This window comes from Eleutherodactylus coqui, chromosome 9 (genome assembly GCF_035609145.1).
Source record: "Eleutherodactylus coqui strain aEleCoq1 chromosome 9, aEleCoq1.hap1, whole genome shotgun sequence".
NCBI lineage: Eukaryota > Metazoa > Chordata > Amphibia > Anura > Eleutherodactylidae > Eleutherodactylus > Eleutherodactylus coqui.
Window position 1 is genome coordinate 81,991,177 of NC_089845.1, and position 19,500 is coordinate 82,010,676.

Below are 19,500 nucleotides of genomic sequence, written 5' to 3' on the forward strand. Positions count from 1 at the left end.
ACCTAGCCCCGCTGGAGCGCTGATGACCTAATACCTAGCCCCGCTGGAGCGCTGATGACCTAATACCTAGACCTCTACCAATCACCTATACCAATCACCTAAACAAAGATGCAATGCTCCAAGGTTCAGCCTGTTCAGTATTTATCCATAAACAATAGCTCACCTTAAAAAGGAGCTTGGTTCAATAAAAATATGGATTTTTTTTTTTTTTTTTTTATCAGCATCTCGTGATCTGCCGCCAAATTAAAAAAAGAAGTCGATAACCAACAAAAATCTTTTAACGCGTTTCACATTCAATATGTATCTTTAGTTCTGTTATAATATGGAGCCTGAAAAAGTTTGAAATGTCTTGGTATATTACTAAATTGTCTAAAGGCGGATTTAAACACAATTTCAAATACATGGTCATACAATATATAAAAAAAGTCACACTCAGGTCAATAAGATCTTTATTTCTCAATCAACGTACTACAGGCCGCACACAGCGAATGAAGTATTTTGCTGAACGCTCCATGATTATATTAAGCATAATGTAATAAGGCATGTGCCACGCAGAACACTAGCAATTTTTGCAAATCACATATTTCATAATTAATGCAGTTAATGAGCTAAATATGTTCCTACTTCATGTTACTCGGTGGATATATAATATAGCCCCCGTCTGAGGATGGGTAAACCACTGCTTCACAGTCAGCCCATTTTAATAAGATCTGCTATCGATAAAAAGATGACGGCACTTTCTGCGAGCCAAAGTAAATGCACAGCACTGTATTCATCCCCATTAGTTGAACATGAAAACAGCACCAGAAGTATAAACATGGCGGAAGAATACACCACAAAACCTGTAGAATTACTACTGCAGATGTTGTGCCATATCTTCTTGTGGATTTAGGTTGTTAAATTCTATGCAGAAATTTAAATGCCACTGAAGTCTACAATGAAATTCCAAATCCGAAATTCACAAATACCTTAAAAAACAACAAAAGAAAAAAAAAAAAGTGGAGAAAGCATTTCCATATCGGAAAAAAAAAAATCCATATGGAAGTTCAAACCATGTATGCGTTACAGATTTTCACCTCCCCAACATAGGAATACACGGTATAAAGTGTCCATAGCAGATGCTTCTGCTACAGAAATCCGCCACGTGTGAATCCACCCCAAGAGTCAAAACATTTTATCTGAACTTTAAAAACAAGCAGCGAGTCCTGCCGCATGAGCCGTCTCAGTCTCACAAGTTAGAAACATGATCAGGGTTTGGCTCTAGGGTGCACACGGATCTAGCTCGGCCCTTCCAACCTGCGTGAGGCAGGGATGATAACCGCTGCATTGATGCTGTGCCAATACAGCAGGCTATTCAACTTTTTTTCATTTATTTAATGCAATTGTTGCTCTGGGGTTATTCATTAAAGAGTGGTGGAGGGCCATCATCATCCTTCTGAAAAGTGGAGATCTTCTTTGCATGATTCTGGACATGATCTTCATTCACTTTCTCCAGTGCTTCAATCTAGAGAAACAAAAGTGAAATTTTCAGAAAACCCTGGACTTTTTACTGTCACTTTAAGACAAAACACCACAGAAGGACCCGAATCTCTAATTGGTCTTTTACCCTGGACGAGCTGTCGGGCAGGCGATGCTCGCTTTGTGCTGTTACACAGCAGCAAGTATCGCTAGCATCGACTTCTCCCAATCACTAAATATAGCAGTGCTAATAAACTAGTTACCTCTGCCATAAAGTCCGCTTGATTGTCAGATGCAATATTTAGTCCAGACACTAGATTGAAGAGCTCACGTTCATTGAGGGTCTCGGAAACCCCACATTTCTGGAAGAACTATTTAGAAGAAAAAGAAAAAACGGTTCACACACACAATATGGTCTTTCATGTGTACGGGAATGCTTCAGTTAACAAACGGTTTCTATACAGCTAATCATTGAATTCACATACTTCGCAACATCTAGAAATCCTAACTTTTAGTTACCTACCACGCCTTAAAAAGAGTTATCCCATGAAAGATAGTCTACAGTTAAGTCCAGCCCATTATAAAAAAAACTTTTGCATTTACATTTTTTCAAGTTTCTATCCCCGGTATGCCAGGACTAATGTTTGAATAGAATCACCTAGTATTGCTATACAGTGTCCACTGCAACAAACATTCCAAGGTGGTCACACATGCGCAGTCTTGACTCTCACTACATCAGGTATCCCTCCATGTACCCAGTGGAGCAAAGAGAGAAGCAACTACTTCTGCAGCTTCAGGAGCAGCCGAACCACATCAAGGATCCCTCCACATGACCATACCATTTATTGCAGTGGAGAAGAGCAGATGGCGTTAGGTTGGTTTCCGCTTTCCTGCTCCGTTGAAGCAGGAAAGCGGAATCCCCGCTGCTGTACTGTTCTGTCCAGAGAAAGAACCGAGAAGCACTGGTTGGACTCCACTGGCTAGAATGGGATCTGCCAGCTTTCCATCCAGCTACCTGGCTTTTGGACAGAAGACAAAGCGCTGCAATGTTCCAGTATTAGTAGCCACATGTGTGATAAAAACTCCAGTTGGTTCCGATGCAGATGTGGTCCCCCTTATTCTAACATCAGTCCTGGCATATCTGGAAACCGTTTCTTTTATAAAATGTTAATACAAAAAAAAAAAATGGTCATTTATGGCTTGGATTTATATGTAAACAATATTCTATCTGCAACAACCCCTTTAAAAATACATTGAGGCTTTAATTACAGTGCATTTCCTAGGTTAATCAATATCTTCAATGTCACGTCCTTACCTGTGAAACGTTCCTACAGTCTCTATATAGGAACTCCAACCCGTGTGGGTGAGTGGGCTCCACAGACTGACTCACATCAATAAGCCACACCTGCAAAGAGAAACAAGTTTTGCATGGATGCTGTTCAGGACCCTCACGTCTTTTGCCTGATTTCTACAAGCCTAGAAATGCATTTTTTTTGTTTTTAATATACAGATGCATTGTGATATGATCTTTGCAAAGTTTCCTAAATTTGTGTTAACATTGCTACTGCTTCACCTCTCTGGTACAAGTGCACATTTTCATAATAAAGTTTTATTGCAAATTACTGCAAGTCACTTGAAGGGGTATTCCCATCTCAGCATTTGATAACAGATGGGAAACTATGAGTAAACGTTTCCAATCCACCACCGATGCAACAGCCCTATGGATTTTCCTTAATTCCACTAAAATAAATGGGAGTCACAGAAGCAGTGCAGCATGCTGAGCTACACCATTTTCACAACACCCATTCACTTCACTGGGAGTCATAGAAAATGCGTAATGCTGCCGCCTGGGCCATTTCCATAACACATGACAAGGTGGTTGGGAAATAGCCATGTTTCCCATCTCAGTCATCAAATGCTGAGATGGAACAACCCCTTAGATGCTGCAGTCAGTAGTGACCACAGCATCCAAGCTGTTAGAAAGCAGGCTCCCTGTATCACTCTGCTAAAGCGCTGTCATGACAACCGCCCAAATCTGCCATCTTGTACTCCTATTAGGCCCTGCCTGAAGGCTTAAGAAGAAAAATCAGTCACTTCCATTATGGTATCCTTTCTGAAGGCCAGGACTGGTGCACTGATTGCAGAAATAGGTCTATGCATCTGTGAAGTAATTTGGAAGAAACTTGTATATCAGTAGCAGCCACACACAGAAGACTACAGGAAGTAGTCTTCAATATTCATGAACTGCAGGATAGCGAAACCCACCCTGCCCTCCAACTCCTGACTGACAGCTGCCTGCCTGTTTGTGCATATAGGGACAGCTATCAATTAGTGCTGGATGCTGGGGTGGCGGAGCTAGCCTGCAGCTCATGAATATAGAAGACTACTTCCTGTAGCTTTGTGTATACGGCTGCTACTGATAAAAAGTGTAATTTTCTGACTAACTATTGCACAGATATACAAGACAAAAATATGTCTGCAATCAGCGTGCCTGTCTCTACCCTACATGAGAGAAGATAGTATAAAGGGGTGACAGATTCCCTTTAATAGTAGCAATCTGAAAGGCACAAATATTAAAATGTTCAAATATTGCCCTCTTACTAAATATCTGTATTTACATTAGTTATACTGTAAAAATGTAGGTGTTTTCCAGGCAGCACCAGCTGTGTCAGCCAGGGTACACCAGGGTCAGAGAGGAAGCCACTGCTCCTATCCTGGTGTGTCCTGGAAAATCCCTTTAAAAGGTCGCGTTACTGAACCAAATTATAGTTACCTTCCCATCATGCCATAACATGTTATATTCACTCAGATCGGCGTGTATAAGGTTGCACTTCTCGTAGAGTTGCTTCATCAACTACATCAGAAAAAGAATAGTTATAGCTTGGAGGCGGAGCTTTCATAAATATACATAATTACATTTTTTGAAAGGCTGAAAGACTTCCACTGATAGTGTTATTAAACCAAGAAAAAAATAAACATTCATGCAAATTCACACACTGCAAACTTTGTCCCATGCAAGGACACAAGACTTTGACAAGAGGGAATGTTAACACCCAGATGTCAATATATTCATGAACTTCTAGGAGAAATAATAGAACACAGATGTCAAAGAAATGGTGCTCCAGAATTGTGGTCATTTCAGAGGAACCACGAGCCATTTACAAAAACGGACATATTTAACGTGAAAAATCTGGTGTAATATGCTTATATTAACATATAGATTTACATCCTTATTGTGTTCTAAAAAGATTTATTGTTCTATTAGATTGTAAGCTCCTAGGAGCAGAGTTACTATTGCATATTAGATGGTAAGCTCTTAGGGCAGGTTGTATAGGTCTTTTATAGCATTAGCCGACCTAATCTTATAATTACATATAAACAGCACCATGCTAGATTAGCTGCAGGGTGATATTGCATCATTACATCTGGGGGCAAGAAGGAAGTTATTGTCCCCTGAGGAAGCAGAGAGGATATTTTGTCCCTCTGGATCCAGTGGCTCACTTCAGGACATTGGTGGACTGGTCACTGCATGTTCTGCGGTCTCCACCGGGGCTGACCTGAGTTACTGTGATCATTAGTAAAAATCTATTTAAAGGGCAAGTAATAATTACAATGTTGCTTATTTTTCTTCCAATAGAGAAAAAGAATCCTAAAGTTTTTTTAATATGTATTTAAAATGTTAAGAGTTTGCTTCCTTGTTGCTTAAAATTTTGGCTGAACCCTCCTGCAAACTGCTTCTGCCAGCTGCAGCCGATTGCTTTATGTGAAATTCATACACTCCTTTGCACGTGACATACAGGCTGCAGAGTTGGCTTATCAGTTCTTACACGCTGGGACTCCTCTCAGCAAAACTAATCTCTAGAGTGTGAAACAGCTGATAAGCCAGCAACCCCGTACAAGATCTCCACAGCCTGTAGACCACTTACTAAGAAAAAGTGGTGTGTGGACTTCACATAGAAGGGGATAAAAAAAAAAAAAAAGATTTTTTTGGTTACTCCCCATAAAATCCTTTCTTGGCTGTGTCATTAGGGAATGCAGCAAAAACAATGGGTACAGCTCCTTCCTCTAGGAGGCAGACACTAAGCAAAGAACTCCTACCAGCCATAATAAATTCAACAAAGTTTAAGCCATCAGTGGTCTTGGGGTGACCAAGGTCTGTTTAGACCGAAACGTGTCCCTCCTGTAACCATGTCGTGACACTCTTCAATAAAGTCTTAATTAATTCACACCGCCAATGGCTTAAACTCTTCTGAATTTATTCTGTGTGAATATCGTGGAGGACTACACGATTTTGCCTCAGAGACTGGATATCAAGCAGACCATTGAAGCAGGGAGAAGGAAAAGGTGGTGAGCTTACAGACTATTGTTTTCTGCTACCTCCTACCAGCCATGCTCCTCCTGTAGCCACTCAGCTAAATCAGTTTGTACATAACTGGTTAACTGAATACACAACTCGAAAACCAACATAACTAAACAAGGAAGTGAAAGGGGGAATCTCAGAACAGAGAAACAGCTGGTTCCCCAAAAAAACAGGTAAGTGCCGTGTCCATTGGGGAAGGAAGGACCAATCTTGAGAAAAGTTGGGCGACGTCAACCACCAAAAAGAGGGAGTTAAGATTAAGAGCCGATCCATTAAGAGACTCTCACAATCTGTTCCAACTGGATAGGATGGTTCGTTGTAGGGAGCAGGTGTGGAATTGCAAATACTAGACCAGAGTTCAGCTACCATGAGCCCCAGAACCGGAATGCCCTGGCTGATGGAGATGGGAGTTCGTGACTGCAGAAAGTGGACACGTTGCTGGAGAAGTGCAAGCTTGTCTCTCAGAAGTTGTACCTTCATCTGAATTGTGTAGAAGAATAGGCCAAAAAAGGTGAACCAACATGACAGGATCAAGTTTGGCTTTGGATGATTGATTATACACCTGAAACGCCCGAATGTTCAGCGCCATTGTGAGGCTTTCATTGTTGGCCCTTAGGAATAGGGCCTTGATTAGAAGGTTGTCCAGATAAGGGATGCCACACTCCCCTGGGAAGGACCTTCGTGAACACTCAGGGAGCTGTTGTCAGGCTGAATAGCAAGACGATGAATTGAAAAGGATTTGAGTGGACTGCAGACACAAGAAAGCACTGGTGGGACTGGGAAATCGGGATGTGGAGATTGGAGTCTTATGTCTATTGACAGACATTCACCTTGATCCATAGAGGCAATCACCGATCTTATGGGGTCCATATAAATAGGATGTACTTTGACAGAGCAATTCAGGAGCTTTAGATCCAGGACCAGGCAAACTGACCTTTTTGGGATTGAACGAACAGATTGGAAGAACCGGTAAAGACATTTTATGAAAAGAATTGGAGACGATGAGGTCTTGGTTGAGTAAATTTTGAATGGCCTGAAGGTGTTGGGAAAGTCTGTCTGGATCCAAACAAAGCTGACAAGGCTTTCGTACGAGCAGAATGGAGCTTATTTTTACACAAAGCACATTCTCTATTCTTCGATTAGCTCAAAGCCTTCTTTGAAATCTCTAGAATAGTCTAGCAAAAGTTTTCAATGAACATAGGGAACTAACATTTCCTGGGGAACATCCCCTGTTGTCCCACATCATACTGGTTTCTTGGGCTAGATCCATATCCAGGCTCTCTAGTTTCCCACTGGGGGGGGTTATTGTTATATGCAATCTTGGATGTCAGGTGTCGATGGGTTGCCTTGGGTAAGGTGTGTCCCACCTGGCACCAGGTGAGTCAATCACCTCCTTTTTCTCCTTATTGAAGTTTTAAACAACGAAGCGCCGTTTCATTTTGTGTTTAAACTCCTGGCAATACATTAAAGTTTCTTAAAAATCAAATAATCCATTCAAATCCCCAAAACAGGGAGAAAAAAAAAAAAAAAAAAAAAAAAAAAAAAAAAAAAAAAAAAAAAAAGGTATAGGCACTTCCAACTACAATAAAAGTTTTCAAACAGATAAGAACCAGTTACTTACAGTGAGAACCTGGTAGTAAGCTACTTTGGAGTCCTCCAGGTTGAGTTTAGCTTCTTTAAGTGTGGGAGCAGGCATCTGATCCTTTCCAATAAAGGACATGACCAGAATGTGCTTCTTTAACATGACAACTTCTGGACAAGGAATACCAGCCTTTTCGATTCTGTGTAAAGATTAAAGATAAAACTAAGCATTCACTCATACATACATATCATTAATGGCATATATCTACAAGTAGTACATCAATAAATGCACACTTTTTGCAGCCTTTTTTTTTTTTTTAAAAAGAGATATGGATTCCCCTACCAACACTATAGGGGCTAATGCCCATGGCCAGATTTCTGCCGCGTAAAACGCAGCGGAAATCCGCAGCCAATAGCTCAATGTTCACACTGCGGATTTCCACTGTGGAAGACTGCAGCGTGAAAGAAACCACGACATGCTCTAATTGCAGCGGAAAAAAACGCGCTTTCGGCTTCCATTGTAGTCAATGGAAGCCAGCTGTCACGCTATACTTCCGCTGTGAGCACAGCAGAAGTACCGCGTCATCCCACACTGCTGGCGCGCCATCGCTGTGCTGCACATGATCACCAGCTCGGCAGGCGGGACACGCACGGCGGATCTGAAAGGCGAGTAAACAAAAAACACATGAGATATGTGCGTTGCAAGACAAACAAATATGAACCCCATTCTTTTGAATGGGGTCATATACATGAGTGATGTTTTTATCCATTGTGATGCGATACAGGAAAAACTGCAGCACTTTTAAAATTTCTGCTAGCTTTCACAACAGTGCCCAATATTTTCTACTTTCAACGGTTTTTATTAAGGGTTTTTTCCAAGAGTGTAACAAGTATGTACATCTTTGTTTCCCCACGCAGGGGGCTTATATTTAGCATTCTAGTACAAGTTGGTTTGCAGTACAGTATAGTCTTTTACTCTTTGTTTAAAGTATTGGGGAGGGGATAACAGGGGGAATGAAACGAAACAGGGGGTCAGTGCCCAATATTTTCAGTCAGGACGGCAGCAGCATCGCCCCACATGCCGGGTGCACGCGATGTGAGTCTCCCATTGAAACCAGTCGGAGAAACTCCACTATCCTTTACTGCGGCTGACAGCCACAGCAGCAGTTTGCTTCTTCCCCGAACTGAGGTGAGGCTGTTTTGGCATGAACACGCCTCGCATGTGCGGGAAATTCACATAATGGGTAGCGCGATATGGGACTGCGATTCATGGGTCCATATCACGCTCGCCAGTGTGAAGTTGGCCTGAGGGTGTGTTTACACAGTGGCGATTTGCTGCAGATCTGCATCAAGTTAGCTCCGCGTGAACGCACCCTATAGAAGATCTGACAACTCCCGACATGTCCATTATAGTAAATATTTGTATTTATCAATGAAAACCATGATTGTGGAGAATGGTTTCTTAGATCTCTGCATTGTGCTGCTACTCTGGAAACATATGAATTAATGGTCAAGTATTCATAAAATCAGATAAGTCAGAAGTGGTAGGGGGGGTCCAATGCCTACATCCCCACCAATCAGCAAAACAAAGGGGCTGCAGCAGTCAAGGTTTAACATTTATCCAGACAGCAGCTTATCCACCTGGTACTGCAGCTTAGTACCAAGTACCTGTCATCTTCATTCTGTTGATGAGGGTCCAAAAGGTCGGCCCCCCACAGATGACATTCTATGCATTTCCCTAGTTTAGGCCACTAATCGCTTTTGAAAGTAGAAAAGAAACCCATTAGCTGCAGCTCCATACAATGGCTTACCTCTTCAAATTATGCTTTTCCTTTTCTGCCCACATGCGAATGATTTTACGTGGATTGAGCTTGCTAAAACGATCTTTAAATCTGTAGTCATCCTTGATGTATTTATCCCGATTCTTAAACTCGTTTAGGGTGGTCTTGAATACCTTGATGGCGCATTCAGAAGGCACTGCTTGATCTTCCATACTAAAGAGGAAAACAAGATTTTCATAAGATTACAAGACCAATTTGAGTTTAAGGACATAATCACAGAAAATACCTATCCTAATCCATCATCCACATGTAAAAAAAATACATTTCATCAGTCATTTTATCTAGAATTGTACCACTCAAAATGAAGTCTGTAAATAGGACCATACCTTCCTCCATTTGCGTGAAACACAACGGACTCTTTGCCAGTGCTCACACAGCCATTGATTGTGTCCAGAACACCAGCATTCACCATCTTATATAGCAGCAGCCTGGTCTTTGGGTCCACGACCTTCTCCTGCAACATAAAACAAAGTATTGCAGTAAAGCAGTAATGAGACTGTAGACTCCAATCACAGGAAGCAGACAGTCCTACTTACGGCGGTGGACACTTCCTTCTTGTCATGCAGTCTGGCACTCCGGCGCTGCTCAGAAATAGAGTGTTGCTTCAATACATTAAAAACGTGGTTGGACAGTTTCAAGTCCATTCCTATTCCATCTCCAACTTGAAACTCTGGAGCAAACTAGAAAACAGAATCCAAGTTAGCTCTCAAAGCCAACAACAGAACTTCAATATTCATACAAGACACCGGTTGCAGATAGATATATGTATTGTTTTTGCATAAATATATAGGTTATAGCTATCACTGCAACACAAATACTTACATTTTCCATGCGAGCCGTGTTCTTCCTGCCACAAACCACCTCATCATGTTTCGTTGTTATGTCCTTCCCTTTTCCTGTGAATCCTTTCTTTGGTGTTGTAGTGGGCTTATCTACAGAAGAAGAACTGACTGTTAGAAAACGGAACCATAAATAGTCAAATCTTTTATCAGTGTGTCATAGCTACTGAATAAAGGCAGCCATCATGGCTGCTGGCTGAGAGCCACTTCACCTGAATCCAGCATAAATATGCAACTTGGCCAAGTATGCCCGTTCATTTCAGTGTAGAGTGGGAATAAGCTGCTGACCAGCCTGTCTGTGGCTTCTCGCTCATATTAAGGATCTGGCATGTTGAAATCACGTATCCCCACCCAGGGCACCATCCTCTACTTCGCCATGGCATTAAGTTGCATTTAAGAGCATGTTTACATTGTGGATTTGCTGCAGAAAAGTCATCGGGATTTTCCACAGTGGCAAATTCATACTTTAACAGATTTTCTCCAGCGGATCTAGGCAACTAAATACTCACCTTCTCCCCTTTCCGTTAAGTCTTGCCTGCTCCTCAGCCATTTTCTCCTGGCCTCACGTGATAACATGACTGATGCAACTACTACAGTGGTCATGCGTGTTTATCATACGTTGTAGACCAAGATGTAGAGAATGGTGGGTGAATAGGCAAGACTCTTCAAAGAGAGATGATACAAGGGGAGTAATTTTTTTCTCCCCACAACTTATTATAAATAAAGTCCATATCCAGGAGCTTTGATGTGGATCTGCAGGTAATTTCCAACAAACTCCACAAGCATTTGAATTTGTTGCAGATTTTGACTTTCCTATTTCCTCAATGGGAAAAAAATCCATTAAAGGGGTTGTCCCGCGAAACAAAGTGGGGGTATACACTTCTGTATGGCCATATTAATGCACTTTGTAATGTACATCGTGCATTAAATATGAGCCATACAGAAGTTATTCACTTACCTGTTCCGTTGCTAGCGTCCTCGTCTCCATGGTGCCGTCTAATTTTCAGCGTCTAATCGCCGGATTAGACGCGCTTGCGCAGTCCGGTCTTCTTTTCTGAATGGGACTGCTCGTGCCGGAGAGCGGCTCCTCGTAGCTCTGCCCCGTCACGTGCCGATTCCAGCCAATCAGGAGGCTGGAATCGGCAATGGACCGCACAGAAGACCTGCGGTCCACCGAGGGTGAAGATCCCGGCGGCCATCTTCACCAGGTAAGTAAGAAGTCACCGGAGCGCGGGGATTCAGGTAAGCACTATCCGGTTATCTTTTTTAACCCCTGCATCGGGTTTGTCTCGCGCCGAACGGGGGGGCTATTGAAAAAAAAAAATAAACCGTTTCGGCGCGGGACAACCCCTTTAACACATGACAAACTGATATGTTGTGGATTTAAGACCTAAACACAGCGTGTGGATAAAATTTCTGTAAATCCCATCCACTTTGTTGCTACTCTAATATGCTACATATTTTCTGCACACAAATAAGTAGTGGAAGATATGAAACATATTTGCCCCACCTGAACACCTATATTGTACTTGCCTGGGACAGCGCATATGTTTAGCGCAGAAGAGGAAAAAAAAACAAAAAAAAAAAAACACACAAACACTGCCTACAGTTACAAATACATGTAGCCTCCTACCAGCTTTGTACGGGTCGTGGCGGGTGTCCTGCCAATCCACCTCATCTTCTGAACTCTCGCTGTCTTCACAGGGGTGCACCTTCCGATAGTTTTCAAAAGATATTGAAACTAGGACAAGAGTAAAGTCATTGTAATAGCCGACTACCATTCAGCCATCTCCGCATACACAACACTTAGGTCTCCTTACCTTTACTGTCACCATTAAACTTCTTCTCCTCTCGTCTCAGTTGAGCATCGTGCTCCTTATCAAACTGCATCTGCAGCATCTGAGCCAACACTTCATCACTGGACGTATCAATGTTCTCCGCAGTTACAAATGCACCGTCGTTAGAACTACAGCATAAAGACAAGGCAGCCATTAGAGTCCAGCAAAGTCTTCAACAAAACACAGCCAAACAGAACCTTTCAGGAGTTATTGTTAAAGATCAAATATACAGTTACTACTTGTCAACATTTTTTTTTATCCTTTTAATGAACCACCTAAACACCACCATTCATAGTTTTGGACTCCTGCACACGGTCGGATACGATTTGCAGAATCGAGGGCTGGTGTCTGTCCCTGGATTCTGCAGCAAAAACGTCTAATGGCCTTCTATGGAGAACCGCTGCATCCTACCCCGAGCGGCTCCGTGTCATCGCCTAGCGACAGCATGGCCTCCTCTGTACTGCGCGTGTGCCAGCTGACACTCCCGCAGTACAGAAAAAGAATCCAGACAGGTAAGCAGGGTCACCAGCCGGGCACAGGGTCACATCCTGGTGCGGGATCCCACATGCAGGATCTGACCCTGCCGTGTGCAGGAGGCCTAACAGCTGAACAACCCCCTAAATGGGAACTTGTCAGCATGAACCTTGGTCGAGAACACACATTGCAGGAGAGTATTTGTTATTAAGAAACACTGACATTTCAAGATAAACATTTTGATGGCGAGCATGAAACAGAGTCCTGTTGGAGAAACCCCAACAGCCTCTCCCTGCCAACATCACATATGGGAGTGCCGGCCACAGCGGAAAAGCATGCAGCAAAGCCGCTCCAAAACCTGCGGCCGAGTGCCGCGGGTTTTGAAGCAGCACTTTCCCAGCGGAAATCTCAAGTTTTTTCGCTGCGGCAAAACAGTGAGATTTCCGCTGGGAATACGTCCCATGTGACCCCAGCCTTAGACTGCCTGTCCACTGGCAATGATTTGCTTGCGATAAATCGCCCGCGGATCATGCTATGAAAATCTTTCCATAGGCCAACTATGGAAAGCACAGAACGTCGTTCACGAGTGCAGAATCCTAGATATTCTCTGCTCGTGGGATTGAAATTGCGCCAGGCTGCGATTTGCTGCGGTGAGCCTATCTATTAGATAGGCTCATCGCGGAGACCTGTCAGTGCCCGCCTGTGCAGCCAGTCACCATTTACAGTAGTTCAATCAAGGTTTACTTATGAACATTAATTCAATTTAGCAGTGAAGATCCTAGTAGAATTCAGCTTCAAGGCCTTTTGACGGCTTTATGCCTTTACATTCCTACAATATATGGCAGTAGACCAAGACTGGCAGGCCACTGATGAGCGTGTAACATACCTGTCTTGTGAGGGGAACACGTGGTGCTCTTCTTGCAGCTGCAGTTCTCTGGCGAGCTCCTCACTCATGACTTCTGCCAGTGAGCACTGGTTTGCAGGCTTTGCAGGTAACCCCCATGGGCTCTATAGGGGAGAATGATTGGATTTATACACAAATTGAGGAGTAACAACCCAACCGCTCGATTCAATCTTTTAGTTCTACACAAATCTAATAAAGCAACTGGTTCTTCTTTCACTCCACTGCTACTGTGGGATGTAAAACAATACTGCCTACATGAAGTGTTGCTTTTTACACGTTTCACCTCTTGCCATGTTTCTTATATACATGTACATCAGTGGAGAGGGCCCTATTCCCTCGTCCTGGCATACATGACGGTTATGGCCCGATCCCAGAAGCCCCTGTGATTACCATGGAAGTCTAGCTGCAACTGAAAACCAGAGTCAAACAATGAATATGTCAGAACCGCCGGAGCCTAGAGGACCTCACTGACAATAATGGTGTCCATTCAGGTTCCTGCATCCCGACTGTACTGCAGCAGACCAATTTGGAATTGCAGGTATAACTCCTATAGAATTCAATGGGAGCTGCGCCTGCACTACCAAACAGGATCACTGCAGTGTGGATGGCACAATCTGTCTCCTGCACAGTCTATACTGACATTGGTGTCGGGAACCTGAGGGATGAATGCCCGCCAATCAACTATTAATGACCTATCCCAGTTAGAGGTCATCAATAGAGAAAGAAAAAAAAAATCCTAATTTCAGACAACCCTTTTAGGGCGAGCACCCACTGGCGTTTTTTTACCTGCCATCCAATCATGTGAGGTCCCGGAGGAGGATGTGGGGCGATACAAGCCCCCATTCTATACACGGTGGATATGACAGTGAGACACCTTTGTTTCAGGGTTTTCCTAGTGAATCTGTTTTGTACTTTAAGGACCAGACACTTCAGGGATTTTACCCATGTGGCGGTTTTACTGATCTATTTTTTTTTTCTTTAGCTACCAAAATGTTTTTGCGGCGTTCTTTTTTCCGTGACATATAGGGCGATTTTTTAAAATATCTTTTTCACTGACTTTTTTTCCCCCGTTTAGTTTTATTGGGGGTAAAAAGCTAAAAAAATATTTTAACCCTTTCCAATCCACTGTCTGACGTCTGAAGACATTATGATTTAAGGCTGATGTTGGAAGACGCCCGGGGTTCTCTTACTGTATAGTGCCAGCCTCTCTGCTGTCGGAGACTATCCAACATGTCACCTCATGCAGTACTGGCTTTAGCCAGCAGATAGCGCAGTTGTATAACTGCAGAAAAAGAGTAAGCCCCCATAGGAAAACCAGGATACAAATTGGATTGGAAAGGGTTAACATTTCTAGTTATATATTTTTTAATTAGTATACTTACGCTAAAATAAAGTATGGGAATGGGTTCCTCATTTTGTTCCAGACGTATTGATATATAATATGTATGGTTTGGGATTACAGGGCGCTTATAGCGATGGTTTGGGGACATTTTCTTTCTTATGTGTATATTGTTGTTTTATTCACTGATGTATGTAATTATGTTTTTTATTATCTTTGTCCCCCCTGACGTCATAGAAGACCTCTCGAGGGCTTTTTTTTTTTATTCAGCATTTTCCCACTGTAGCTGGGGAACCATAGGAGCCCCAGTTACAGGGGAAAACAACCCCTGTAGTGACATTAGTTACTGGCAGAGCTGATCAAGGTCTGCTGGGACCCTGCAGCTCTGCTATGTCATGTGACCCCCCAGGCTCCCGTAGTGGAAGTTAGACTTCCACTTTTTAGTACATGGTGCTCATGATGTGTACTCTGGGAAGGAGAAGGCAGAAAGGGTTAAAAACCCCTCCTGCCTTCTCCTCTGGGTTATCAGCTGTCACTAACAGCTGACAATCCGTCCTGACTGATTGCGGAAGCAGGAGGCTTTAATCCCCACTGTAATTTTGCATACGGCTGGGCTTAAGCCCAGGACCAGGCGCAGTATATTTACAGTGCCTGGTCCTAAATGGGTTAATTATCTCATTACTAAAAAAACAAAAAACAACAGCTACAAACTGCATGTTAACTATTTCTAGGTCAGTCCGAAGTCTCCAGTGACACTCAGCTATTGGGCAATATGTACAGAGTAGTGATGACTCATGAGCCTGTACTGAACTATAGAGGAAGGGGGAGAAAAAGAAAGATAATTAACCCATGATTCATGCAGGCTAAACGTCACCTGCGTTGTACAGGCTGTCAGGTGACGCCAAGCACACATTACCCCTGGGGTGTGGAGGTAGGTTACATGGCGGCAGGGTGGAGACTTACAATATGTATTGTATTACTGACCTAATTACGGACTTGTAGTCAGTGTACAGACAGTGGCCTCCTGCGCCTAAAGATGTAGTACCTGACAGTGGCCTGCGGGGGTGCTGAGTGCTAACAGCGTGTGGTGGGGCATCACTTGCATCTACGCTACAGCACATGGGGAACTGTGTCAAGGTGAAGTGTTTTTTAATGGCACCAATCTGGGGTGCGTGTGTAATTTTTCCTTATTTTTTTTGTAAAGCGGGTCAAAATGGGACATGGAGAATTTCCACCATTCGGTTAAAAAAAAAAAAAAACACACACACACCACTCTTATGTGATTCAGCACCGTTACTACAATACCGAATATATGGTTATTTTTTTTAGTATTTTTTACTACTTTTGGACAATAAACATGTTTTTAAAGAACAATTGAATCTGCATTGCCACATTCTAAAACGCGTAATATTATACTTCCAGGAGCACAACTATGAGGGGGTTTGCTTTTTTAGGCACATGTGACTTTTGGATTGCATTTTTTGGGAGGCAAACAAAAGAAAAAGACATTCGCATTAGTTTTTTTTCTAAACTACTTCTTACAACATTCGTCACGCAGGATAAAGAACACAATATCTTCGTTATCTATGTCGCTACAAACGCAGTAATACCGATTAGGTTCTACTTTTTTTAACTTTTGGTACAATGTCCATTTAAAAAGTTTTTTTTATGGGAACAATATATAGTTTTAAACTGGATTTTTCCCCCTCTTTAAAAATGTAACTTATTGAACTTTTCTAAACAGTATTTTTTAGTTTAGACTCAAAGATGCGACTGTCTGATGGCTAGAATAGTACACCGCATTACTTAGGAAGAGCCAACGAGGATTGTAATGCCTTCCTGAAACTAACGATAATTGTTGTCACTGTGATTGGTGGTCAAAATTAACTATTTAACCCTTTTATTATATAAAAACAACAAAAACAAAAAACCCACGATAAATCGTTCAGTGTAAACGCCCTTACTTCCATAAACGTTACAATCGCCCATGAAGTTTCGCTCTACTCCAACTCCTTCTAGGTGAGCGATTCCCTTTTTCTCTCCCACAATGTGTATTTAAGGGGAACCCCGTCAGATACCATAGGGGAAGGGGAGTCAGTAATACAAGGGAAGGGTTCTGTGGGGGTTCCCCTCACTGGTCACGTGGCCCCCTCCCTGTGAGCACGTCTCCATGGATGAGGCTGCGGAGGACACTTACCGGCCGGGCTGCGGGTGTTATGATCCCCACTTGCTCCATCTTCTCATTCAGGCCTGGGCTGTTGCTGGGAGGGAGAATCTGTACTGCGGACACTGTGCGGCGACGTGCGGAGCTAAGAGCCACTGAGCAGCGCGATGTACGGGACGTGAGGAGCGGCGGGCGGTAGTGGTACGAGGACCTCGGTGTAATAGACGGTTAGAACCGGGGACTGACTGCGGCAGTATATATACTGGGACACTGGGCTCAGCTCACGTCTCCGACCGGTTAGTCACAGCGAACGCGGTGTCTGCTGGGAAAGGCACCTCTAACCACGCCTCCGCACTACCACGTGACTATCTACTGCGCATGACCTCGTCGTTCTCTCATGGTTGAGGAATGCCGCTGCGCGCCGCTGCGTGTTCATAGAGCACCTACATATATATCTATTGTGTGGGAGTAATACGCTTAGTAACATGCACTAGGCTACAGAAAAATGGCCACTGATAGTCTATGTATGTGAATTAGTGTGCGAGGGATGGGCGAGAGCTAGGGGTGTGTCATGCGCAGTAAGGGCGCAGCTTGTTGCCATGGCCACTGGTGACAGCAGGTTGTTTACACCCTGGTGACGTCTCCTGTTGATGACAGGCAGCTGTCCTGGTGAGGTCACCGCTTCCAGATAATGCTGGCTTGTTGTTTGCACATGTCTGGACATGTCCTGTGACTGAGCAAAATGGTTTCTCCCTTTTCAGCTTCATGGATATTACTTTTATTTGTTTATCAATATACAAAAAGTAAAAGTTTTTTTTATTATAAACACAGCAAAAAAAAAAATCACTTAGGTCATCTTGGTAAATAAAAATGGTGGAAGCCCAGTGTGTATAATAAACAGCGTGTTTTCTGTGTCTCTTGAAGGCCCCCTGTCCACGACAGCTGGGAAGGAGGGGGAAGAGCTGACAGGTCTCCGAGATGAGCTGCCTATCTAATCAGGGTGGCAGTACCAATGTGGTTCACTGATGATATCCATCAGGGCAACCCGCCGAATTATCATGGCGTCATTAATAGGTTGCTGGTCTGCATGGTGAACTACATATATCAGAATGGTCTGGCACCCTGTATCCACTATGTGTGGGAGTATACACCAAGCAGCCACCCCCCTCATTATCAGGAGGCAGTGTGAGTGGTTGCCTTATCGGTGTCCTGCACAGGTGTTATTGGCTCCTCCATTTGGTAATCAGCTACCTGCATGGTGAGAGGAGGATGCATCTATACGCACTCCTCAGTCAGTAACGGCCATTTTCTAATAGATAGGCTCACCGTGGAGAATTGCGGCAATCGCAGCATGCCGCAATTTAAATCCGGCGAGTGGAGAATCGCTGTGATTCTCCGCTTGTGGATGCTGGCGCTGCGCTTTCCATAGTGTTTATCGCCTGCGTGATCACTGCCCGTGGACAGGCTGCCATACTTTGTGTGGTTTCACATCTGTGGCGGGGATTCTGTTTTTCTCCTTTCAAGGAACAGGAAAGGGGAATCCCCTGGCCGAACGAGTCCGTCTTATGATGGAACCGAACAGTGCTGAACCGATCCCATGGACCATAATGCGGTCCGTTCGGTTTCCGCTCAGCTGCACCGCTATTTCTTCCGGTATATTGTGCCAGATCTGGGACAGAATCCTCGATGACACCCCACGGCCAAAGAAGGGCGATGTCAAAGACCGTGGAATCTATAGAACAATCGCTCTGATTCCTCACGTCAGCAAGGGGCTTCTGAAAATCATCCAGATTATCCCTGACCAGGAACTTCCCAGTGTTCAAGCTGGATTCCTCAAAGGCCGGTGGACCCATGACCACATCACAAACCTGAGGTGGATCATGGAAAGGCAAGAGAGTATCAGAAGAAGAAGCTCTACTTGTGTTTCATCGATTACACAAAGGCCGCATGCAGACGGGCGGGTCGGATCCGGCAGCGAGCGCAGACCGGAGCCAGCGGCGGGTGAGTGACGTTTCGAGCCCCGCACAGAAATAGAGCATGCCGCGGCTTGTTTGCCGCGCAAGATTTTGCGCGGCCAAACCGCGCCCGTCTGCATAGGATTGCGTTTGTTAACGCAATCCTATGCAGGCTTCCAGCTGCAGAAATCCTGCAGGAATTTCTGCCCATCTGCAGGCGGCCTAAGGCTTTTGACTGCGTTGAGCATGATAAGCTTTGTGAAGCACTGAGGGAGGTAGGAGTACCAGCACACCGGATCACGTTGATCGGGTCCCTCTACAGCAATCAAGAAGCACAGTGAGAACCAGGTACGAGGATACAGAATGCTTCAAGATTAGAGATGAGCGAACGTACTCCTTAAGGGCGATTTCGCAATCGAGCATCGCTATTTTCGAGTACCTGACTACTCGGGTGAAAAGATTCGGGGGGTGAGCGGGGGGTTGCAGAGGGGAGTGGGGGGCAGAGAGAGAGAGAGCTCCCCCCTGTTCCCCACTGCTACCCCCCACTCCACCACACCGCCCCCCGCATCTTTTCATCCAAGTAGCCAGGTACTCGAAAATAGCGATGCTCGGTTACGAAATCGCCCTTAACGAGTACGATCGCTCATCTCTATTCAAGATCAAAAAGAGCACAAGACAAGGATGTATCCTCTTTTTCTTTTAAACCTCTCATGGGGTGGAAGAAAAATTACTAATCTAAGATATGCA

At 43.9% G+C, this 19,500-nt stretch overlaps 1 protein-coding gene across 1 annotated transcript; it reads right to left on the reverse strand.

Moving 5' to 3' along the window:
- Positions 1-432: 432 nt before the first annotated feature.
- On the reverse strand, positions 433-17,142 carry RIOK3 (RIO kinase 3). The gene is made up of 13 exons (XM_066579622.1): positions 16,832-17,142; positions 13,278-13,399; positions 11,900-12,045; positions 11,713-11,820; positions 10,063-10,172; positions 9,777-9,920; positions 9,567-9,694; positions 9,211-9,393; positions 7,440-7,599; positions 4,232-4,312; positions 2,774-2,863; positions 1,722-1,829; positions 433-1,504 (listed from the first exon to the last, which is right to left on the reverse strand). The coding sequence occupies exons 1-13, from the start codon at positions 16,868-16,870 to the stop codon at positions 1,397-1,399; spliced, it is 1,527 nt and encodes a 508-aa protein (XP_066435719.1). The 5' UTR covers positions 16,871-17,142; the 3' UTR covers positions 433-1,396.
- Positions 17,143-19,500: the final 2,358 nt, after the last annotated feature.

What these genes read in the sequence shown, in the direction of transcription:
- RIOK3 (XM_066579622.1), bottom strand. Translation starts at nt 16,870, where the DNA reads ATGGAGCAAGTGGGGATCATAACACCCGCAGCCCGGCCG. An exon ending in ACACGGCTCGCATGGAAAAT is followed by an intron (nt 9,921 to 10,062) that starts GTAAGTATTTGT and finishes TCTGTTTTCTAG; the next exon opens with TTTGCTCCAGAGTTTCAAGT. An exon ending in TTTCACGCAAATGGAGGAAG is followed by an intron (nt 9,394 to 9,566) that starts GTATGGTCCTAT and finishes TTTCCTCTTTAG; the next exon opens with TATGGAAGATCAAGCAGTGC.